The sequence below is a fragment of the Spermophilus citellus genome (assembly GCF_964194105.1).
Source record: "Spermophilus citellus genome assembly, chromosome: 2".
In the NCBI taxonomy this organism is placed as follows: domain Eukaryota; kingdom Metazoa; phylum Chordata; class Mammalia; order Rodentia; family Sciuridae; genus Spermophilus; species Spermophilus citellus.
Genome location: NC_138183.1, coordinates 32,792,315 through 32,818,608, shown reverse-complemented (window position 1 = coordinate 32,818,608; position 26,294 = coordinate 32,792,315). Strand labels below are relative to the sequence as shown.

At 32.0% G+C, this 26,294-nt stretch overlaps 1 protein-coding gene across 2 annotated transcripts in view; it reads left to right on the top strand.

The window, feature by feature from the left end:
* The window catches only part of STX17 (syntaxin 17), a 54,490-nt gene that overhangs the window by 12,638 nt on the left and 15,558 nt on the right, over nucleotides 1–26,294 (top strand). For both annotated transcript variants that reach the window (XM_081280098.1, XM_081280099.1), the window contains exons 3-4: nucleotides 1,956–2,021; nucleotides 22,710–22,935. In XM_081280098.1, coding sequence (XP_081136224.1) covers nucleotides 1,956–2,021; nucleotides 22,710–22,935 — 292 coding nt within the window. The remainder of the gene's footprint in view (nucleotides 1–1,955; nucleotides 2,022–22,709; nucleotides 22,936–26,294) is intronic.

Genomic DNA, 26,294 nt, shown 5'->3' with positions numbered 1-26,294 from the left:
AATATATTTGAACTTTGTTTTGAGGCACAGTTGAGTGTCTCAGGTAAGTTACTTGGGAACACTTTGATTCTTTGGAGGCTTTCTTTAAAGCTTTCTTATGTATGACCACAACAGCCTTGAGTTCAGGGTTAATTTTCCCCCACATTGGCAATACTTTGAAATAGTCTACCTGATACCTAGGTATTTGACGGTTTTCCCATTCTTTCTTGTGGTGGAATAAAATGTGTCTGGCCTTTTGTGACCATTAGGAAGTATTCTACTGGTTTCTTTTCAGTGGTTCTTCTTCTGACTTCAGGTTCTTTCTTCACATGCATGTGCTAATCAGTACCCAGCTGAAGACTCAAAAGGAAAACCCTGCATATCTCTGATGTTCTCTCTCAGAGTAGTCCTCTCAGTTTTCTTCTCACCATGCGGTTCTCTCCTCTCTGGTATTCTACTCCGTGAATTCTAGCCATTGGCCTCTACAAATGTTCAATTCTGCTTCTTTAATGTTAATTTTTCTTAAAATATTATGACAAATTAGTGATAAGTAATAAATTTCAAAATGGTTTATTCCCAAAAGTATATCTTTGGTTTCTTTTCTCAAACTTAGTTGAAGGAGCAGGTTGGAATATTAAATAAGAGGATCATGATAGGCTTTATTGAGAGGGTAAGATTTGAGAAAGCACATGAAAATCATGGAAGAATTAGTCTAGTGAATATCTTGGGAGATCATTTAAACAGAAGGAACAGCTACAGCAAAGGACTTAAGAAAGGAGAGAATCTAGTGTGTTTAAGGGAAAGCAAGGAGAGACTGAGGAAGATAGAGAATAGTATAAATAAGCTCACAAGGGTAACAAGAAGAAGAAGGAATAAAAAAAATACTATAACACTACCTAAAAAAGAGCATTCATACTGGATCTGATACTTTTCTTATAAATGAAAGTGTTTTGATGATATTTATGAATATATATTAAGCTTTATATATATATTAAATTTAACCATTAGTATTTAGTTTTTAGACAATATAAAAATCTTACAAATATCAAGAGTTTATTTTACTGCATCATTCACTACCAAATTTAAAGAATATGAAGAACAAAGAATATAAAAATATCCTAGAAAAAATTTTCAGTGCTCTCCTCTTATGATTTATTATGTCTTTCATGCATGTATGGGGTATTTTCATTTTTTCGGTCTTTTCAAATCATCGCTAAGTTGATTCTGTTTCAGTGTTGAATATATCAAAAATGTCTTTAATGTCATTAGTCACTTCTCCTAACATTTTAATTTTTTGAATCTTTTATTTCAACCAAACATCATATGTGATATTTGGTATTGATTTTTATATGCTATATAAATGCTTTTCTATAATGTTATTACATTTTCCTCTGGTTCTTGTCAAATGAAAAAATTTTGATTATTATGCTTATGAAGTTTCTTGGATGATATTCTGAAAGCTAAATATTGCTTTGGTAAAAACTGAAACACATATGTTACATCTTTAATCTCGTTTTTGTTTACTATCTAGTCTGCAGTCTTGATGTTACTTTTTTTCAAATTAAGATTTTAATTTTCAATATTTTGTACTGACAAACATTTAAAATTCATAGTACAAAACAAGAATGTATAAGGAATGGGGTTAATCTTTTTATTTTTCACATTCTCTTACATTTTCTTTCTTTATATTTTCCATCTCCAAAAGTGTTTACAATATTGACAAAAATACATATTTTTTCCTATAAAATTAAATAAACTAGATCTGTTTATCTTTTGTTTCTTTTATTATTTCCTTTGTATGTAATATTATCAAAAACTTCCTACTTATATGGTCTTTGGAAAGTTAACTACTACCACCAAATTACTATCTTCTCTAACTGATATATTTAAGTTTGAGAGATTTTTGTGGTAACATGACAATGAAATAATCCTTTAGTGATGAAAAATTTAGTACCTTTTTCCTCTCTTTTATGTAGTATCAACGGTGCAGAATCTGGGACAAGTTGCATGAAGAGCATATCAATGCAGGACGTACAGTTCAGGTAAGGCTATAATATTATTTTTGGTAAATCAATGTGAAAAAGGCAGTCTTGGAAAAGTTTTGCTAAAATAATGCAGGTTGAGTGTCCAGAATGCTATGACCAAAGAGAGTTTTAGATTTCAGATTTTTGGGGTTTTTAGAATATTTGCATGTGTGTATTGTGTTATCTTGGGGGTGACACCCAACCCTAAATAAGAAATTTATTTTCTGTTTCATATACACCTTTAACATATAGCCAGAAGGTAATAATGTACAATTTTTTTTAACTGTACCTGTGTTCTGACTGCAACCTGTCACGTGAGGTCAGGTGTGGAATTGGTGTGGAATTTTCTACATATATCTTAATGTTGATGCTCAAAATCTTTGGAATTTTTGTATTGGGGTGGTAGGTGTATATTCCTCTGTGCCTGAATCCTTTTAATGTATTTGTTATTATTTCCTTAAGGATACATTTTTTTAGTAGGACTTTCTGAATCACATATCATACATATTTTTAAAATTTTATTTCATATTATCAAATTTTTCTACAGAATTGATACATTACCTTACTCTCTCCCAATCAATACTTTTCCAAAAACCTTTTGCTAAATTGGTAGGTTAAGATAGTGCTACTTTTTTTTTTTAATTGCTTTGATAGGTGAAGGTTTTTTCACATATGTCTTGGGCAATAATATTTCTTAATTGTCTGTTTATGTTGTTTGCAATTATTATTTGCTGACATCTTTGATAAGATTACCTTATAATTTAAAATATATATTTATTCTATATATAATATGTATTGCAAATACTCTTTGCTAGTTGCTTTTTTTTTTTTTTTTTTTTTTTGGTACCGAGGATAGTACCCAGGGGCACTTAACCACTGAGCCACATCCCCAGACCTTTTTTGTATTTTATTTAGAGACAAGATCTCAATGAGTTGCTTTTCGGGACTAAGTTGCTTAGGCTGGCTTTGAACTCAAGATCTTCCTGCCTCAGCCTCCCCAGCTGCTGGGATTTAAGGCCTGTGCCACTGCACCTAACTTAGTTATTTGCTTTTGAAAAATTATCTTATATTAGACAAAGGTGCCAAGAACATGCATTGGAGAAAAGATAGCATCTTCAACAAATGGTGCTGGGAAAACTGGAAATCCATATACAACAAAACAAAATTAAACCCCTATCTCTCACCATGTACAAAACTCAACTCAAAGTGGATCAAGGACCTAAGAATTAAACCAGAGACTCTCCATCTAATAGAAGAAAAAGTAGGCCCTAATCTCCACCATGTGGAATTAGGCCCCAACTTCCTTAATAAGATTCCTGTGGCACAAGAATTAATATCAAGAATCAATAAATGGGATGGACTCAAACTAAAAAGTTTCTTCTCAGCAAAAGAAACAATCTGTGAGGTGAATAGAGAGCCTACATCTTAGGAGCAAATCTTTACCCCTCACACATCAGATAGAGCACTATCACTAGGGTATATAAAGAACTCAAAAAACTAGATACCAAAAAACCAAATAATCCAATCAATAATTGGGCCAAGGACCTGAAGAGACACTTCTCAGAAGATGATGTACAATCAATCAACAAATACATGAAAAAATGTTCATCATCACTATCAATTAGAGAAATGCAAATCAAAACCACTCTAAGATTTCATCTCACTCTAGTCAGAATGACAGCTATTATGAAGACAAACAACAATAAGTGTTGGCGAGGATGAGGGGACAAAGGTACACTCATACATTGCTGGTGGGACTGCAAATTGGTACAGCCAATATGGAAAGCAGTATGGAGATTTCTTGGAAAATTGGGAATGGAACCACCATTTGACCCATTTATCCCTCTCCTCAATCTGTACCCAAAGGACTTAAAAACAGCATACTACAGGGTCACAGTCACATCAATGTTTATAGCAACACAATTCACAATAGCTAAATTGTGGAACCAACCTAGATGCCCTTCAGTAGATGAATGGATTAAAAAAATGTGACATATATACACAATGGAATATTACTCAGCAATAAAAGAGAATAAAATCATGGCATTTGTAGGTAAATGGATTAAGTTAGAGAAGAAACTGCTAAGTGAAGTTAGCCAGTCCCAAAAAACCAAATGCTGAATGTTTTCTTTGATATAAGGAAGTTGATTCATAGTGGGATAAGGAGAGGGAGCATGGGAAGAATAGATGAACTCTAGATAGGGCAGAGGGGTGGGAGGGGAAGGGAAGAGGCAGGGGGTAATTAATGATGGTTGAATGTGATGATCATTATTACCCAGAGTCCATGTATGAAGACACAAATTGGTGTAAATATACTATGTATACAACCAGAGATATGAAAAATTGTGCTCTATATGTGTAATAAGAATTATAATGCATTCTGCTGTTGTATATAAATAAAAAAATTTAAAAAGCACTATTTATAAGCAAAAAAGAAAAAAGATAAGTTTAAATTATTTAAAACTAACTGTTAAAAATATATTTACATAGTTTTAAAAATCAAATAATCAAATATAATTAGAGATAATTATAGTACCCTGCTCATCATTTCCAAGTCCTAGTTGGAAGAAACCATTGTGGACCTTTTTGGCCCTTTTTCCTAGTATTTACCTCTTTATTACTAAATGCCATGTATAGATTGGTATTTCCTGATTAGGTGTTAACTTCTTTACTTCTTAACATTGTAGGTGGAGCTCTAGTTTCCCACTTTACTCTCCTACCTCCCTTTTCCGTATAAAATTACATATATTGCAATCTGGTGAAATTAGTACTCAGTATCTCATTATTTTGATTATTGAGATATTGTTTTCTGCCAAATCAACTAGTGAAATACAGTATAGCCCTTTGCTTTTTTGGAAGTTAATAATTGCCTCGTTTTTAAAAATTGCCTGGCTTTCACTATATTTGTGACTATTTATTTCAGATGCTCCACATCACTGTCACGTTTTATGAATGTTTTTCATATGCTCAGATATATCAGTTTCCTTCTTCATTTTGACAACTCCCCGCTGAAGCCCTTCTGCCCCCAGCTGCACTGTGTATTCCCTCCAGGCTTGCTGCACAGCTGTTGCTCTGGAACTTCCCTTAGATGTTCCTCTGTGTTGGGTCCCTGTTTTCCTGTGTATCATATCTACCTCATTTTTAAATTTACTTCATTGTTTTGTTTGAGTAATTTGTCAGTGCCCAGGAGGTAATTTTTTTTTTTCCTTGTTTGTGGTGCTGGGGATTGAACCCCGGGCCTTGTGCATTTGAGGCAAGCACTCTACCAACTGAGCTATATCCCCAGCCCAAAGGAGATAAATATTTAAGGAATGGTATGTATAAAAACAGCCTTTAGTCCTCCACTAAGTGATTGATAACTTTGCTAGATGTAGAATTCTATTTGGAATTCTCTTTCAATAGTGAAGGCCTTCTAGCTCTTTTGTGTTACTCTTTAAAAAGCTGGTATCATCTGATTTCCCTCTCTTTTTCCTCCCTCTCTTTGGGAGCTTTGTGATCTGCTTATCTCTGACATTCTGAAATTTGATGATCTTGTGCATTGTGTTAGATCCTTTTGATCGATAAAAATTCATATTCTTTAGTTCTGAGAAAATTTCTTTGATAATTTATTCTCCTGCCTTTCTGTCTTTGCTTTTTTATTTTACTTTTTTAGATATTTTATATTAAGAGTCAGCAAACTGTGGCTCATAGGCATATCTGGCCTTCTGATTGTCTCATTTGTTTACTTCTTTCTTTGTTTTTATACTATTATGGCAAAATGGTACAGTTGCAACAAAGACTGTGGCCTGCAAAGTCTAAGCATTTATTATCCGACCTTTTACCGAAAAGGTTTGCCAAAACTTGTTCTACTGAATGTGGGAACTCTAGATTGCATGTCTAACTTTATCTTCTGTTTTCTGAGAGATTTCTATAGCTTTTTCTTCAACTTTTTCCACTGAGTCATTTATTTCTGTCATTATGATATTTTTTTATGTTCTCTTTTTTTTCATAGCATCTCATCTATGGGTGTAATAGTTTCTTTTATTTTTCTGAGACACTAAAAACCTATTTGCTTGCCTCCTGGTAGGCTTTACTTAAAGGTACTTTGGCAAGTTGGCATTTTCCTTGGGAAAACCGTCAAATATTAGTGTCTAGAGATTGTTCTAGTTCAGTTTTCTAATGACAAGTCTGTACTCTTCTGCTAGGGCAGATAGGTCCTTTTTTTGCAGAGCTATAGGGACAGCTTAGATGAAGGCTATTGGACTTTCTATAGGCTTTCACCACAAATCCTGACCCCCCCCCATCCCTCACCACCCCCCGCACCATGTTTCTGAATCTAGAGGCAGTTTTTCCAAAGAATGCATACCTTCTTGCATTTCAAAAAAGTTAGTATAACTGCAGTATTGTGAATATATTGGGATACAATGAAAAATGAATGCCAGAGGTCATTAGAAAAGGTCACAGAGATGAAGGAAATAAGATGCTAGTAGCTTAAAGTTATAGAAATAGACAAAACCAGATTTGATTTGAGATTTAGGTGTAAATAGGATTTATCTCTCTGTATTTTACTGTGTGATAACTAGAATTATAGACCTAAGGAGCAGGAACTATCTCTCTACTATTTGTATATTCCACAGCACCTGGTTCTCAGCAAGATTCAATGTTTATTGAATGGTACTGAGCATGTTAATGTTAATGAAATTATTATGACTTGGATTTCTTACCATCATCACTGTTTAAATATTATTAAAAATCACAGGATTTGATTGAGATATTGACTATGGTCAAAATGTTTGTTTACCGGTTTAATATATATTTATGTACATATATACATATATATATTTACATTATTGACCTCCATCTGGCAAGGAAGATTTATGTGTGTCATTAAAATAATGAGATTAAAAGTACTGTTAGATAATAGGTATTTGCTTAGTTTTATTCATATCTACCCTGAATTTTGTGTATAGACTTGTTCTTTGCTAGTTTGTGTAAAAGTCATTTTTGGAGAAATAATTTCATGAAGTTATGTCACTATTGGACTTGTGTAATTAAGAACTATCCTTTCATTTCATTATAGTATCTTTTGAGAGAAAGTACTTCTTAATTAAATGTGGTCTAATTTTTCAGTCTTTTATGGTTCATGCTTTTGGTGTCTTGTTCAAGAAATCCTCTATCCTAAGATCAAGAAGATAAACAATATTTTATGTGTTTCAAACTGTATCATTAATCTATGCTTAGATACCTTACATTTTAGGTTGTATGTATGTGTGCACTTGTGTGTTTGTATTTGGGGCAAGTGTAAAAGTGTTGGCTTTATTTTAAATTATGCTAATTTTTGCTCCTATAAATAGACATATAGTTAATTTTCAAGAGTCAATTATCCTTAAACTATTATAATAATTAGTCTATAATCTCTTTGTATCTTCTTTTTATGGTAACTTTTTGAGTAATATTTTTCTTCTCATAATATCCATATTTTTCTGATTCTTTCTTGCTTTGATTCTTGGTGTGTTTTTTTTTTTCAATCTGGCTCATTGGTTATTGGAAGAAACAGTTGGTTATAAATAAGCTTATTCAAATATATCTTTTTTTAAAGACTGTATAAAAAACAACAGCTCCCTCTGCAAAAGAATTCTTAATACTATTTATACATGTATTTTTCTGAAAGTAAAATCTCATTATACTATATCCCAATTAAAATTTTCTTGATCATTTGAATCATATGCAGTACTGTTTGCTTGAACAAGTTATTTACTATCTCTGAACATCAGTTTCCTCAGCTGTCAAATTAGCATAATAGTCCCTAACTTTTGGAATCTTCGTAAGGATTGTCCATCATGTGTGCCCAAAGCCTATACAGCCCCTATCATTCTTCAGTGAATAAGAAGAATTAGTAATAACAAGTTTGATTTGATACTTCTACTTTTCGCTACTAGATCCAGCTAACAAAATGTTGGCTTTTTGTTTAATTTAAAACATTAAAATTGCATTACTTTCTCCATTTTCATGAGCTCGTCATACACAAGTATAAAATATATATTTAAAAGCTCAGTCTTCCCCACTCCCCTCTCCACATATGTAACATACAGTAACAATCCTGGTTGATAATAGAGGATTCTGATAATTACATAACAATTTCTGCTGTAAGAAATGTGTCCAGATGGCAATTCAAAAAAAGTTAATTTAAATAATTGTTTAAATTTTTAGTAAAAGTTAATGTAAGCCAGTATGTGATTGTCAAATGTATTATAGAAACCAATAAATAATATAGTGCCAGCCATCTGGGTTCTGGATAAAGGACTGTTGTCCTCATTTTTCAGATAAAAGGGAGCTGAAGATTAGAATTTGGTGTTTGTCTAAAGTAAAACAAACAAACAAACAAATGTAGTTATTTGTCTAAATTTGAGAAATTTAGTGTTTGTCTAAATAAATGGTAGTAAGGAATCCAGTTTATCTGGCATAGTCTCACTGTTCCTAGTTGGCATTAATGAGAATCCTTACTGAGAACTAATTCCAAGGTAGTATCTTAATTTCTTCTTTTTAATCTATAAATAGTTTCAATATTAGGCAGAAAGGAACTGAGTTCTGCACCTAACACCTATACATTAGGTCTTATTAGATATTTAAATAAATGAAGTCCTTTTTCTCCTTTGGTTTTTCTTTTTACTTTTTCATGGTTGAATATTTTTAAGCTGTTCAGATATATGTATGTATATTTCCATCATCCATTCTTTTCTTGATAAAATTTAAATTATATTATTAGCACATACTAATTCATCCATTCTTTTTGGTACCTTTTGATATTGAGGTGTAAAGTCATTATATTACCATCAATACCTTAGTATAGTGATTAGAGAATACAAATAAAGACTAGTCCATATTTATGTTAATTAAATAGTTTTAACTTTGGAGCCCTTAATAATAAATTACAGATTTCTAGAATGTGTTTACTCTGTTATTTAAATGTTTACCAGTGGACTTGTATTCTGTGTTTGTAAAGAAATCAAATTAATTATTATGATACCAAATGTTTTCTGCTATACACAATTTGCTCTTAAAATTACATGTTGTAAAAACACATTAGGAATCCTAAATCAATATTTAATGAAGGCAAATATATGCATAGCCACTCATCTTTTAATCATTAAATACATAATTAGCATATTTTTAGAATTTTCAATTAACTTAGAATAATTACTTTTTACGATTATCAGTATAGATGAGTATATATTTGAATATATCTTTTAATCTTGAGAGAAGTTTAGAGATATTTCTGAAAGGAAAAAATTCATAGGTAGTTATTAAACTAAAACTAGAGAGAAATAAAGAGTCATCTTTATTGTTCTGAAAGTTTGGCCATAGTTTACAGTTTGCTATTTGCATACTGAAAAGCTTATTAAATACTGAGTTGATGTACTTTCTTTTTTTTAATTTACTTGAATGATTTAGATATTGATATTTCTGCGTTTTGAGAAATTGGTACATCTGCCTTTCTGGCCTGATTGTTAGAAGAGAGACTATTCTTGTTCTAATAGAACTTGTATGTTGAAAGGGCAATTACAGAGAGCAGAGACAGATTTTATTTTCGCTTAAATTTTCTATTTTTAATTGACATAAATAATTTATGGAACATAGGGTATGCTTTGATACATGAATACATTGTGTAATGATCAAACCAAGATAGTTAACATTTCCATCACCTTTATCATTTCTTTGTGGTAAGAGCATTGAAAATCATCTCTTCTAGTAGTTTTCAGATATACAGTATATTCTTGTTAACTATAGTCAGCCTACTGTGCAGTAGTACACTAGAACTTATTCCTCCTATCTAACTGTAACTATGTAACCTCTCCCACTCATCCCCAGCCTCTGGTTACCACTATTCTACTCTCAACTGCTATGAAATCACCCTTTTTAGATTCTCCCTGATATCATATGATATTTATCCTTCTGTGTATGTCTTGTTTTATATAATGTCCTTCAGATTCATCAAGTGACAGAATTTCATTCATTTTTATGGCTAAGTAGTATGAAGAGTGTTTCATGGATGGTGTGTGTGTGTGTGTGTGTCTCCACATTTTCTTTATCCATTCATCCATTAGGGACACAGAGTTTGATTCTTTAACTTGTCTACTGTGAATAGTCTGCAATAACCATAGAAATAGATACCTCTTTGACATACTGATTTTATTTTCTTTGGCTGTGTACCCAGTAGTTGATTTGGAAGGAAGCTCCATACTGTTTTCTATGACTGTACTGATTTACATTCCCACCAAGAATGGACAATAGTTCTCCTTTTTCTACATCCTTGCCAGTATTTGTTATTTTTTAGAAAGATTTGTTTTAGATGATTACAAGTGCCATGAAGAAAAGTAAGCAGATTCAGGGGAACAAAGAATCATAGAAGGTAAGGAACTTTTATATGAATAGTGGTTGTTGAAGGTGATGACATTTGAGGAGCCCAGAAGGAAGTAAAGACACAAACCATGGGAGAATGGCGTTTCCAGACAGAGAGAAAATGAGTGTGAATTTTGTGAGGTGGGAAGATTCTTGGCATATTCAAGAAGTAGTAAGGAGGTTGTGTGGCTGGTGTAAGCAAGGTGAGCATAGGAGTTGCAGTCAGAGAAATCAGCCAGATCAGATCATGGAAGGCTTTGCAGGATGTGATAAATCAGAGTTGGGTAGAAGGCTTTGGGAAAGTTCTGAACAGATAATGACCTGATTTAACTTTAAAAGATCACTTGACTGTTAAGAAAGGGATAGATTCTAAGAGAGCAAGATTGGAACCAAGAAGACTAGTTTGGTGGCAAGTATGATAATCAACAGGATATTGTTTAGAAGAAGGCAGATACACGAATGTACAGATAATTTGTATAGAATATGAGAGGCCTGATTATATTAGATTTTTACCTACTGTCTTTGTAGCTGTAGTATATGATTCTGAACTCACAAACTTGGTAGAAAAATAAGGAGCTGTTCTGATATCACTTTAACATTGAGGTACCTTTTTGAAAAATTACATACATACATACATACGTACACACACACACACACACTTCAAACATACAAAAATGTAGAAAAATGACAAAAATAATACATCAAACACTGCATAATGTCATCACCAAGCTATGTCAGAGGTGTGAATGCTTTGCCACAATTGCTTTCTTTTCTTTTGTTGAATAAAACTTTACAAATCCCACCAAGCACCCTGTGTTCCCTTGTTTAATTCTATTTCCCTTGCTCCCACCTTCATCTGAAGGGAATCTTTTTGCCTGATTTAGATTTATCATTTCTGTTCATATAACTATATGTAAATAATATATATTGTTCTGCATTTTCCTTTCTGCTTTTTTAAAAACAACTCTCTTGATTATATAATTGACATACAATAAGGTACACATATTTTAAATATTTAAGTGTTGACATGTATAACCGTGAGACTATTCATACAATCAAGATAATAATATATATGTTACCTCAAAATGTTTCCCTTTGTTCTTTTTGAACCCCCCACACTCTTTTTTTTTAAGAGAGAGTGAGAGAGGAGAGAGAGAGAGAGAGAGAGAGAGAGAGAGAGAGAGAGAGAGAATTTTTAATATTTATTTTTTAGTTATCGGCGTACACAACATCTTTCTTTGTATGTGGTGCTGAGGATCGAACCCGGGCCGCCGCATGCCAGACGAGCGCGCTACCGCCTGAGCCACATTCCCAGCCCATTGAACCCCACACACTCTTGATCTCTCTCTGCCACACCTGTCTGTGCCCTCCCCCAACCCTCCATACTCAGGCAACCACTGACTTGCTTTCTGTCATTATACACTAGGTTTCCTAGATTTTATGTAATATAGACAATATATTATATAATATAATCATACAATATGAATTTTTCTAAAAATCTACTTTCTTTCACTTTGCATAAGTATTCTGAGATTCATCCATGTTGTAATGTGTATCATTATTTATTTTTATTATTAAATAATTTCATATTATATGGTTATATCATAGTTTGTACATTTATAAATTGATGGACATTTGGTTTGTTTATAGTTTGGGGCTATTACAAATAAAGTTGCTATGAATATTTGGGTAGAAATATTTGAATGGGCAAAGGATTTCATTGTTCTTGGGTAAATGCTTAAGAATGGAATGACTGGATCATATGGTAGTTGTTATTTTACTTTTTAAGAAACTGCCAAACTGTTTTCCAATATGGTTGCACCATTTTATATTCCCACCCTGTTCTTCTATGTCCTTGCCAATACTTGATATTGTTAGTTTTCTTAATTTCAGCTATTCTAATATGTCTGAAGTGGTAGCTCCTGACTTTAATTTTCATTTATCAGATGATTAACAATCTTTCTGTTTTCTTTTGAGCTGACAGTATTTTATTCCATTTTGTCTCTTTTTTTGTCTTGCTACATGTAACTCTACTATTATAGTGGCTAGTTAAGGGCTTACAGTATACATCTTATCATAGTTTATCTTCAAGGGATTATATACTTTTTCACATATGTTTATGAAACTTACATATGCTTATATTTCTCCTCTCCCAGTCTTTATGCTGTTGTTCTCATATATTTTATTTTATGTATGTTATATACCTTGTAATACTTAAACAGTATTATCTTAATAGGTAATTATTAGTTATTAAGTACTATACTTAAACAGGCAATTATCTTTTAAAGTTATTTAGATATTAAGAAGAAAATCTTGGGCTGGGGATGTGGCTCAAGTGGTAGCGGTGGCGCACTCGCCTGGCATGCCTGCGGCCCGGATTCGATCCTTAGCACCACATACCAACAAAGATGTTGTGTCTGCTGAGAACTAAAAAATAAATATTAAAAAAAAGAAGAAAATCTTATAAATTTACCTTTGTCATTTCCATTTCTGATTTGCTTATTAAAGCCTTTGTGTAGATCTATTATATTTTCAACTGTTTTGGTTTTCTTTCTGCCATAAAGATTTCCTTTTTTTTAAAGAGAGAGAGAATTTTTTAATATTTATTTTTCAGTGACACAACATCTTTTTTATTTATTTTTTAATGTGGTGCTGAGGATTGAATCCAGTGCCCCGTGCATGCCAGGCAAGCGCGCTACCAGCGCTTGAGCCACATCCCCAGCCCAAGATTTCCTTTAACATTTCTTAGAGTGTGGTTCTACAATGATGAATTCTTTTAGATTTCATGTATCTTACAACTGTTTCACCTTTTTTAAATGAAATTTTGTCATGTATAGAATTCTACATTGACATTTTTCTTTCACTACTTTAAAGATGTTGTTTGATTATCTTCTCAGTTGCATTCTTATGAGAAATCTGCTTCATTTTTATCTTTGTTTCCCTGTTATGTAATATGTCTATTTTCTCTGCTGCTTTTAAGAGTTAACTTTATCACTGGTCTTGGGCACTCTGATTATGATAGGCCTTGTAGCATTTTCTTCATTTGCCTTGTGCTTGAATTTCTTGAGCTTCTTGGATCTCCGGATTTATTGTTGCATACAATTCAGACATTTTTTTGACCAGTACTTCTTCAAATATTTTTCTGCCTCCTCCGCTTCATGATCTACAGTTGTATATCTATTGCTTAATGTTATCTCACAGCTTACTGACACTCCTCAGTTTTTTTTAATTTTTTTTCTGTGTTTCATTTTGAAAAGTATCTATTGTTTTGCCTTCATGTTACTAATCTCAGCAGCAGCAGTATTGAATCTGCCATTGATCCATTCAATGTATTTTTTTTCAATATCACATGTTGTAGTTTTCATCTCTATAATTTTGATTTGGGTCTTTAAATATCTTCCATATCTCTACTTACTTTTTGACCATATGAAATAAAATTCTTTTTGTGGGAAGGGGGTACTAGTGATTGAACCCAAGGGCACTTTACCACTGAGCCACATCCCAGTCCTTTTTTCATTTTTTATTTTGAGACAAGGTCTTGCTAAGTTGCCAAAGCTGCCTTCAAACTTTTGATCCTCCAGCCTGAGCTTCTCTAGGTGCTAGGATCACAGGCATGTACCTGCTTATAAAATACAATTCTAATAATTACTTTAATATCTATTTCTACTAATTCTAATATCTGTCAATTATAGGTCTATTTTGATTCATTGATTGTTCTCATGTGGGTCATGTTTTCCTGTTTCTCTGTATGTCTGGTAATCTTTACCTTGGGTTTCTTTACCTTGTTAGGTGCTGAATGTTTTTATGTTACTATAAATCATCTTGTGCTTTGTTCTGGAATGTCATTAAATTACTAGTTATTGGAAACAATAAATTTGATCCTTTCAGGTCTTACTTTGATGATTCATTAACTGGAGCTTACCTTTGGTAGTGCATAATGTGTGCTTAAATTTCCTTATTACCTACCAAGACAAAACCTTTCTGAGTACTTTACACAATGCCTTGTGAATTAAGAGTTTTTCCAGTTTAGTTTCCATCTTTGAGTGAGTGCTGAACACTATTCCTTTTAACCTTTTCAGATGGCTCTTTCCATAGCTTTGGGCACTTTACTCACATAAAATGTTCTGGTCAGTTTTTTGGTAAATACAGATCTTTAATGAACCCTAAATACTGATGTATCAGTGACCCTCTCTGCATTACCTTCAGGATTCTTTGTGTGGTTCTTTCCTTTTTAGTACTCTGTTCTGAGATGACCTTGGACACAAACAGAAGTCACTCATATTTTAGAACTGTAAGTAGAATAGGCTTAACAATTTTCTTCTCCAGAATAAGAAAATATTAGCATTAAGAAAGATTTTTGGGGGCTGGGATTGTAGCTTAGCGGTAGAGCACTTGCCTAGAAGGTGTGGGGCAATGGATTCGATCCTCAACACCACATAAAAGATAAATAAATAAAATAAAGGTATTGTGTCCATCTACAACTAAAAATATTTTTTTAAAAGAAAGAAAGAAAGATTTTGTGTTAAAATTTTGAACCTAATTGAAAAAATTAGAAATTGTTACTATGGTAATTCCCTGAAGAACATTAACTTGGCTTTATTGAAAACTTGGTCAGCCTTGCTTTTTTTCCAAGGTAGTAATGATGTAGAATTTGTTGAGAACACAGTTTCTGGGACTCACCTTAGAGATTCTGATTCAGTAGATTTCAGACAACATTTGGAAAGATGCTTCTCTGCAGAGAATCAATCCTAGTTCCATAATTAGCACAGATGCACAAAAATAAAATTAGCCATGGAATTTGTAGAAGTGAAATGTGTTCATGATTTTGCTAGGAGAAATATGGACACTTGAACTATAGAACACTTGAACTATCTACATTTTAATTTATTTTAAAAAAGCTATTTAAAAGGGAGAAGAAATAGAAAAGAGAGTAGAACACAATAATAGTAGAAGTTAGGAGAAAAGAAGAAAAGATTGAGAATAAGGCTAGGTAGGGAATGGAAGAAAAGATAGAAGAGTAGATTCCAAAATGAATGCTACTAGAATATAAATTATTTTAGGTCATTATCAGCTTTAAGGAAATTATAACTTAAATTTTGCTTCAATTTTTTAATGTACTAATTAATCAGGATTTAGGATCCTTGCCTATACTCCAGTTGGCTTAGGTTCTACAGAATCTTAGAGAGCAAATTAAATCCAAGAAATGATCAGTTGTAAGAAACACTATTATTTTGTGTACCTCTAAAGGAAGAAAAAGCACTGCTAGTAAACTATGGCACAATGCTTTTTTACCATGCATTGTAAGATGCAGTGTTCTATAATTTCAGTGGTGCTAAAATATAGAAAAGGTATTTTTGTCCCCAGATTGATAAACTCTATTATTGAGAAGCTTGTTTCTTTCCAATATGTTCGAAATTTCTATTTAGTATGTTCCATTTTCCCAAGATTATTTTTCTAAGACAGCTCAAATCTACCTTCCTTCATGAAACCTATCTAGATCCTTATAGTAAAGTTACATTTCAAATTTCAAATGTTTCTTACCCCTTTTGATTTTGAATTTCTCCTTAATAATCAAAAACAAAATAGGAGTTAAGTAGTTCTGCTTTCTCTGCATCATCTGTTAACATTATACCATCTGCCCCAAGCAGTAGGCCCGAACCTTCTTTCATGTTCTTGCTGTACATGTGTTTTAAATCCTTTTTATTGTTCTTAACATTTTTCACCAGCCTCCGCTCATTCTGGGCTCACTCTTACATGATTCTCCTTATTTCACACCACTCTTTTGTATTCATGTGCCTTTCTTTTCATTCCCTTTTTGTTTTGTTTTTTTTGTTGTTTTTTGACAAGTCTCTTAAAATCCTGAACTTAACTGTAACATACCCTACACAATCATATTAGATTCTTTAGATGCCATTATTTTCTTTCTTATGAGATTAATTTGTTTTTATAGTGTGAGAAATTCACATTTGAGAAACTAAATTATGTCTTCTTAAAACATAATGTCCTCTTATCAGAATATAATTTATGTTATGGCATCATACAGCTTTTTGTCTTTAAAACTGATAATATTAACTTCCCTAAAAAAATCACTGGTTCCAGTATTCCTAACTATTAAGAACTCCAAGGTGCTTTCTCATTTTCACTACACTATTTTATTCTTGTATGTCAGAATTAATTTCAAAGGAGTAGCTCCTTTCATTGTTTCTTCTGCCCTGAAAGAAGTATTTCATATGCTAGTGACTAATGTGCTCTTCCAGGGAAGAATCTTAGTTGGTTTCATGATACCTGGTGATCTGTCTTACTGTTAGATCACTACTGTGCTACTTTGTTGAAAATGTTAAGAAGGAATTTATTCATTTGCCAGATTTATTGAATTGCAATTTATACTAAGAACTAAATACAGCCTTGAAAAGATACAATGGTGAAGAAATTAGACCCAGTACCTGCTCTGACAAACTTTATAGTCTAGTCAAATGGGTAGAGTTAATATCTTTTATCCAATAGATGGTACTTAATATGCTTCCACAATAAGATCCCTACTGAATTTTTTCCTACTCTCATTTTTTCAAACTTATTTCTATCCTTGTGTTAATTGATTCTTCAGGATAATATAAGATTCTTTTCTAAAATATTGAAACTTTTCATTTTAAACTATAACATAAATGCCTAATATACACCTAAATAATTATACAAGTGTGTGATTAGGGTGATGAGATTTCCTTTTAGGAATCTGGACTTAAAATAAAAATAATGTGTGTTTATTTGAAAAGAAGAAGAGGAGGAGGAAGAAGAAGAAACAGACCATTGTCAGCACACCAGAAGGGCTTCGTAGCCTCTTCCCAATTATGTCCACCTCCCCCAAAGTAATCACTATCTGGATCTCTATGAAAAATACTTCCTAACTTTTTTGCATAATTTTACATAAGTAAAAATGGGAGTCTTTAAGACTATAGTTTAGTTTAACCTGTTTTTTAACATAATTAAATTGTATTAAACAAATCATTTGTGTCTGACTTGAGCTTTACCTGTTGTTACCTATAACAATAGTTTTCCAGTCCATATATTGAAACGAAGTATATGTTCAATTACTATTATTGCTGTATTTTTATATGCTCCCAGATTTAAATTGCTGACATTTTCTTTAGGATTTGTGTATTTTGTTCATGAGAATATTTGAGTCTAGTGTGATGTTTTTCCTTTTTCTTACTTTGCTTATTGAATTTGGTATTGAGTTTCTGCTATCAAAAGAGTTAGGAAATGGTTTACCATTCCCTTGAAGAATTTATATAATTTCTTTTAAATGTTTGGTAGAATTGGCCAGTGAAACCATTCATGCTGGGTTTTTGGTCTGGTTGGTTTTGGCTTTGTGTGTAGAAAGGGAGAAGGCAGGGTAGTTTCAAAATATAGATGTAATTTCTTTAACAGGTGTATGACTATTGAGATTTCTACTTCTTATCAGCTTGGTAAATTGTAGTTTTCTAGGAATTTATATATTTTATCTAACTTTTCTAATTTATAGGCATATATTTGTTCATAATATCTTCTTATTGTATAATTCTGTAAGATCAGTAGTAATATCCCCTTTTGTTTATTTCTGATTTTGGTTATTTGTGCCTTCTCTATTGTTTTAAAGTACCTATCATGAGGTTTATCAATTTTATTAGTATTTCCAAATTAAGTTTTGGCTTTGATATATTGTGTGTTTATTTTTCTGTTTCATAAATTTTTGTTCAGATCTTTATTATTTTCTCTCTTCTGCCTTTGCATTCATTTTTGCTGTTTTCTAGTTTATTAGGATAGATGTTTTTAGTCTACTACTTTCCAGCCTTTCTTCTTTTCTAATGTATATGGACTTATATACATTTCTAATTACTCTTTTTAGTTGGCTGTAAGTTTTAATATGAATTATTTTTTTTCATTCAGTTCAAGGCATCTTTAATTTCCATTGTGATTTTTTCTTTGACCTATGAGTTGTTTAGAAATATCTTTCTAAATCCATGTAGTGTATATAGCTCTATATCCCCCTAATTATTTCAAGTAATGTATATTATGGTCAGAGTATTGTAAAATTTAAGACAGTACATAGTCAATTTCTGTAAATGCTGCCTGTGTTTTTTACATGTATATTCTCAACTTTTAATCTTGTTCAAATCCTTTATGTCTAACTTATATCATTTGTCCATTTGTCCCATCAGTTACTGAAAAGGTATTAAAGCCTTCCATTATGACTGTGGATTTAAATTTTTCTTTGTAGTTCTGTTAACTTTTGAATTACATATGTTGTGGCTATGTTATTAGGTATACCCAACTTTAGAATTATATGTTCCTGGTGAAGGTATTATTATTATTATTATTATTATTATTATTATTATTATTATTATAAAGCAATTCTTTATTTATAGTAATGTTCTAACTTTAAAGTCTGTTTTCTCTGCTATTAATATTGCTACAGTGGTTTTCATGGGGAAGGGAGAATTCGTGTTTGTTTATCATGTAGCTTTTCCATTCTTTTATTTTTTCTTTTTGTTTTACATATACCTCTTTTGCTTTTTATCTGGTCTGAAATTCTTCATTTTACAGCTGGAATACTTATTTCATTTATATTTAATATAATCAGTGATATATTTCAGTTTAAATCTTTCATGTTATTGTGTGTATTCTAACTCTGCCTTTTTGATTCTTTTCATCTCCATTTTTACTTTCTTTGGGATGATTTTATATTTTCTATTGATTCAGGTTTTGTCTGTATTGGCTTTCATATTATAGGCTTTTAGTGAAAGCTACAACATATTATATCCTTTACTTAGCAACACAGATAATACAAGCACATTAGAATGTTTTAGTTCCATTTATGTTCCTCCACTTAAATATTATTTATATAGCATTTACCATGTATATACTGAAGATAATTACTCAATTTTTCTTTTTCTATAAATATTATTTTACCTTTGATCTTGAAGAATGTTTTCACAGGAAATAGTTTTAAGTTGACAGCAATTTTCTTTCTGTATTTTGAATACATCATTTAGTTTTCTTCAATAGCTTTCATTATTGCTATGTGAAGTCATGTTATGATCTTACCGTCTCTGCAGGAAATGGTTTTGTCACTAGTTCCTCTTGAACATCTTCATCCTCGTCTTTCCTTTTGTTTAGCTAGGTATATTTTTCTTTTTATTTATTCTTCTCAGGATTTGTTGATCTTCTTGAATCTGTGGATTGATATTTTTCCTCCCTCTGTTTCTGGAAATTTTCAGCCATTATCATTTCAAATTTGTTTTCAATCCTCTTCTAAGATTCTAAATAAATACATTATTTATTATTATTGTAGTTAAATAAATAAATGTATTCTCTATGTTTTTTAACTTCCTCTTCTGTATTTTTAACTTTCCTTTTTTTTATTTTTTACATAGATTCTTTCGATCTATTTTCTATTTTTTCTTCAGCTTGGCCTAAGATACAGCTAAATTCATTTATTAAATTCTTTTTTTTGACATTATTTAAAAATTATGGAATATTAAATCTTTTTAAAATTTATATGTTGCTTTATGTAGATTCTAACTGCCAAATTTTCCAGCTTGATTTTTGTATCTATGAACAAAATAACTATAAATATTTTATAAATTTATAAATTGACAAATGTCCATTTGTATGTTTCTGTTTGTTTCTGATGCTTCTTCATGTTGCATATGTCTTCACATATATAATTATCTTAATTGGTGGATATTATATTTGAAAAATTATTTGAAGCTAGGAATAATGTTACTTTCCTTGTGTGAGGATTTGTCTTTGACTTCTTTTCTGCCCCTGAGGACACTTTCTAAGATTATCTTTATATAATTTCGGAGTTTAAGGGGTTTTGTAAGCTACTCAAGAAATAGGAAGTAAATCTGCCATTCATGCAAGAGATGGCTTATTTCAGTATACCTGTGATTGTAGGATGTAGCTCTTTAAGATCCTAGCCCAAAGCACCAGGGTCCTCACAGTTAGGGTGTCCTGCCATTGAATTTTTGTCCCAACCTTTGTGAGTCTGCATTATTAGGCAAGTATTCCCAGAGCAAATGTGACCTGAGTTCAGGACTACTTTTCTTTGCCAAGTTCTTGTCCTGCAAATTACTTATTATCTTGTTTGCTTTTTGATGCTTTTGAGGTTTTTTTTTCTTTTAGTTGGTATTATGATTTTTTTACTCAGTTTTTAAAGTAATCATTGGTGAGAAAGTTATTCTGAGTCACCTAGTATTGCTATTTCCAGAAGTAGGAATACCTCTTTTATGGTTTTTACATGTAGTTTTGCTATCCTGTATCTACTATTTGATTTTAGAGAGACTCTCTACCTGTGCTATCCAATGTGGTAGTTCCAAGTCACATGGGGCTGATGAACACTTAAAATATTGCTAGTTTGTGTTAAGATGTGTTGTGAATATAAAATATATATATACCCAATTTCTAAGATTGACTACAAATAAAAGAATATACAATGCTCAATTCATAATTTTATATTGATTGCATGTTGAACTAATATTTCAGATACATTGTGTTAAATAACAGTATTAAAATTAATTTCAGCTCTTCTTTTTCTGATGTGATTATTAAAGAAATTATATCATGAGTTTTGCATTATATTTCTGTTGCCTAGTATTATCAAATAGTAAAATTGTGAAGGATACAAGATCCTTGGCCTGGATTTGATTTCTAATTGTATCCTTTACTAGCAGTATGGTCCTGGGTTACATTTTTTACTTCTTGCTTTAATTTTCTCTTCCATAAGGTCATAATAATGGCAATAACCATTTTAAAGATACATTGTGAAGGTTAACCACTTGGCATAATGGATAGCTTACAGTAAGTATTGACAAAAATATATTATTAGTTATGTTTTTTATATTATTATTATTATATTTGTTACTGTAGGATCAGATTTTATACTTAAGTGAGCATTGTCTTTCCCTTAATTTTTTCCCTTCACACATAGTAATAGTTTTTAGCTGGATATGATAATTTCCCTGTTGACATAGACATATGTACAAGTCCCTTAGGACAGGAAGAATATGTCACAGGTTCACCCATAGTAATAGAATTCTTAGCTAGATAGAAAATTTACCTGGAGACACAGACATATGTATAAGTTCTTTAATAGAGGACAAATATGTGACAGGTAAATGCTCATTGGGTTTGTCTGCAGGAAAACTTCAGTGCTTCTTCAAGATGATATTGCCTAGCTAGGTATGGTGACACACACCTATAATCCCAGAGACTGGGAATGCTGAGCAAGAGGATCACAAGTTTGAGGCCAGCCTTAGAAATTTAATGAGGACCTGATCAGTTTAGTGAGACCCTGTCTCAAAATAAAAAATAAAATTAAAAAAGGTCTGGGAATGTGGCTCAGTGGAAAAGCACTTCTGAGTTCAATTCAACGTACAAAAAAAAAAAGATAACATTGCCTAAAATATTTCTATAGACTATGTGGCAACTATATAACCAAGGTTTACAATTATATTCCAGAAAGGAGTCACTTAGTCGGGAGGTGGTAATGTGTTGGAAACAATATTGTTCTAGGACTTTAGACGTGGTCTGCAATCCTAATTCTGCTGTGTTTAGACTTGTTTCCTTCTTGTGAAATAAATCATCAAGATGAACTTAAGGTGGCCATAAAGTTATATAATTTTGATATATTAATGCCTGTAAATCATAGGTTTTGAATATACAATCCAATTATCTCAAGGTTTTCTAGCTCATACTGAATGGTAAGAGAATGAACATAAGGTTGGAGGAAGTATAGGATAATGGTAGGTTAGAAGCATTAGACCACCAATATTATGGAATACTGGTGTAATTGTTGGTATAACTATTGATCAGGAGGGATGCCCATGATGATACTGTCAAGTTGGGGTGTGGATGACAAGTTATGGATTGTTATGCATAATATTATCCATTTTTTTAATGAGGAGAGAAGGCCTATGTATGCTAAATGTGTGCATGAGCCATGAGAAATACATGGTAGGATTGGGTTAAGAAAAGAGATGGGATTAGTGAAATGGGAAAATAAGTTTTTCTTTAGATGGTTCTGTAGTGTTTGACTTATTTTGAAGAGCATTAATTACCTTTGTAGAATAGTCACATTTAATGATGGAAAACTGCTAAATAATTCAAAGTGTGAGAATGTGGGTTCTAAAGATGCTATATATGGAAAATAGGAAAGAATTATAGCGCACCTTCTGTTGTAGAGAATATGTAATCATTTCCATTCACAATCATTGTACCAAAGTACTTATGAAAACAAATGTTTTATACTCAAAGCCAGTGGCATTAGTGATCTTTTATCTTTCATAGCAACTGCGCTCCAATATCCGAGAAATGGAGAAGCTTTGCTTGAAAGTCCGAAAGGATGACCTACTACTTCTGAAGAGAATGATAGATCCTGTTAAAGAAGAAGCATCAGCAGCAACAGCAGAATTTCTCCAACTCCATTTGGAATCTGTCGAAGAACTTAAGAAACAACTTAATGATGAAGAAACCTTATTACAGCCTCCTTTGACCAGATCTCTGACTGTTGGTGGTAATGTATTACACTGAGTCTTATTCTTGGTCACAGCAATACAGTTAATTAAAGCTCACCTCTTTGCATAGAGATTGCTGATTATCTGTATGTCTCCAGGGGTTATCTGCTTTCCCAATATATTGAATTCTTGAACCCTGAGTGAGCTGGAAATGTGTATGCTGAAAAATTTGCAGGATAAATTGCTATATGAAGTGGAATCTCAGAGCTTCAGATGCCTATTTGCCTATATATTGAAAGAAGTATTAAATATTTCCTAATGATATGTCACCCTTGTCCGCAGCATGTTCCTCACTTCTCTCCAGTGGAAAGGTGACTTCTTCAGGCATGTTTTTTTGTCCTTAAGTAGACTGGTTTTCACAGGAGATATTACATCTACCTCCCAGCTCAGTTCTCTGAATTTAACTAATAACAAAATATTTGCAGTGGATGACATGCCATCAACTTTTGTGAAGTGATACTCTGTGAAACTTGTCACATTTTTTCTAAGGATCTAGTTGATAATCATTGACCACTATATAATAGTGTCTTTAACCCTGAAAAAATTCTTGTTTTGATCCACAGTAGTGCTTCAAAGTTGTTGATCTTTTTTTGTTTGTTTTTTATATTCTGATTATTGAATGGAGTAACTGATAAGGCTTCCCTACTTGAGTTATTTACTATAGAGTTTAAAGCCAAATTTCTTAATCACCAAAAGTTAAATTTTTAAAGTATCCTGGCTTTATTTTATAATTGCTGCCTTTGTTTTCTACTTTTTTGTTTTGTTGTTTAGCTTTTATTTATTATTTATTCCATCTTATGTATCATAAGATGCCTTTAGTCCTTATGAAAAAAGTAAAATATAAATAGGTACAAATTAGAATAGAATCTTAGCAAGTTATGCCTTCCAATTTTTCTTTATTTTTATTTACTCCTACACCACTCCCTATCTCCAAACCCAGATGATTTTTAATTTTATATTTTCAGTACTAATGATTCAGTAATTACAGGGGAATAAAAATATTGTAAGAAATATTTAGGCTACTATTCCAAGTTTCTGGGTAATCTTGTTTTATTGTATCCTTACAATCTAACACAATGTTTTACACATAGTGAACCATTCATAATGTTTTATAAATACATAAATAAGTATCTTTTTAGAGACAATTTTGTAATTTCATATGTCTTACAATCACGTCACTTTGGGAATAACCAGTGCCTAAAATGTTTTGAGAAGGAGATGTTTATACTCAATCCTTGTTTGAAGATTACTTGAGAATCATGTTTTAATAGTTTGTAGTTACAGTTTTCATTTCCATTCATCTGGAGTTATCGCTGCCATGTTGGTGAGGAAGAAGGATGTTATCATTTAGCACAAACTGATGCTTTATGTGCATATGTACAGAAACTGGGTTTCATAGTTCCATTTGATTAAGGGGCCATCTTATGTACCCAGACAGTGTGACAGTTGTGATGGCAGTAATAACAGTGAAGATAAGCTGAATATTCTGGAAAGAGTAGCTGGCATCAATCTCTTTTGCTATTTAGCATTGAAATGCCCATCCCCAGCAATTCCCTGTCAAGCGAAATTTTGAGTTCTGCAAGTTTTCTCATAATATATTAATAATCTAATGCTTTCCTCAATTTACATTTTATTATTGCATTGTTTGCATTGCTACCAGTAGAACTGTTTGTGCTCAACAAACTTAGATTTATGTATCATCAGAGGAATTGTGTAATTATTAGAGGAAGTCATTTTATCCAGTTTGCTGGTAATTAGCTTTTTCCATAAGAAGCAGACTGTTATAAAAACTAAGATTGGCAGAATTTGAGGAAGTATGTATAGAGAGGGAATGAAAAAGATTAGGATAGAGCCAGAGGATAAGGGAGAAGAAATAGCAGGCAAAATTCATTTTCCAACTCTATTGATTTTCCAACTTCTCAATTCATTCATGGGATACCAAATAGGCTAAATATCTAATTACTTGCTACTGGAAGAAAGCTACAAAATTAAATCTCTGAAACTAGTGTTGCTTTGATTAAGACAATCATTCTACTTATAAAATCACATACCTAAAGTAAACCTAAAACAGCATGTAGAATTTCAAATTCTGAAGAATCTCCTGGTCAGATTGTGCTTTGACTATGAATCCACTGCCAACATAAAGCAGTTAAAATTACTGTCTCACCAAGTGCCTGAGTATTTTACCAAGTGTAAGTTTCTACTAGATTGCCTTAAATTAAAAAAAATATTAGCAAATAACAGGATGAGAAAAGAGAAGAATAATGAAAAGAATTCAAGTAACTGATTTACGTTACACTTTAATAGTAGGGTAGGAATTGGGTTTGCTCCATATGTGGTCTTCTTCTAACTATAGACTCTTTTCTGTCATTCTGTGTGTTTTTATCCTGTGTTCTCTGGGTTTTCCTTATTTTTACTTTAGATACTCATTATAGTAGTGACAGCCTATATAGAAAAATATGTTTTATTTGCATAGAAGTGCCTTAAAATACTTTTTCCTTTACAAGTCTGATTCTAAATAAATTGGTTGGAAACATCAGCAGAGATTCAGGAGCAATGTTGCCACATTTCCATGAGTGAGATAAAAAAATGCAAAAATAGTTTTTCATTTACAGATAGAAATAACAAGTAGAATAGGACATTTTATGTTCTCTGGAGAATAAAAGAAGCTTATTAAGTTTAGGGGGAAGTTATGATGATTTTGCTGTTTCTTTTGTCCAGATTCTAAGAATTCCTGAAGTAAATCTTCTCTGCCAATCTTGGTTGATCTGAGAAACTCCCTTCTGTCTCACTTGTGTGTCTAGTTTCATTTTTAGCATACTGCTTCCCACCAAGAGAAATGATGAGCCCACAAATCTGATTTGTATTTAGAAAGGTGATTCAAGCCATACAGACTGAATCAGTGCTTCTCTTCATTTTTTGTCTTTCTTTACTCCCAGCCAGGACGCACACTTCAACAGCGTGGTAGGAACAGAATCTTATTACATTTTAAACAAATAGTCACAAAAGAATCCAATCTTAAAGCTGCTGGGAACTTCAGACCAGTATATTGAATTTGGTGAAATATTAGATTTTTATCTCAGATATATATATATATATATATAAACATTTTTGTGAAACATGTAGATGGTTTTGTATTATATTATTTCAGAAGATGTATTTTCTATTGGTTTTAATTTTGTTTTTTTCTTTTTTTAATTGTTTGCAGTACAGAGGAGTGAACCCAGGATACTCTACCATTGACCTATATCTCCAGCCCTTTCTAGTTTTTATTTTGAGATAGGGACTTACTAAGTTGCCAAGGTTGGCCTTGAACTTGTGATCCTCCTTCTTCAGCTTCCCGAGTAGATGGGAGTAT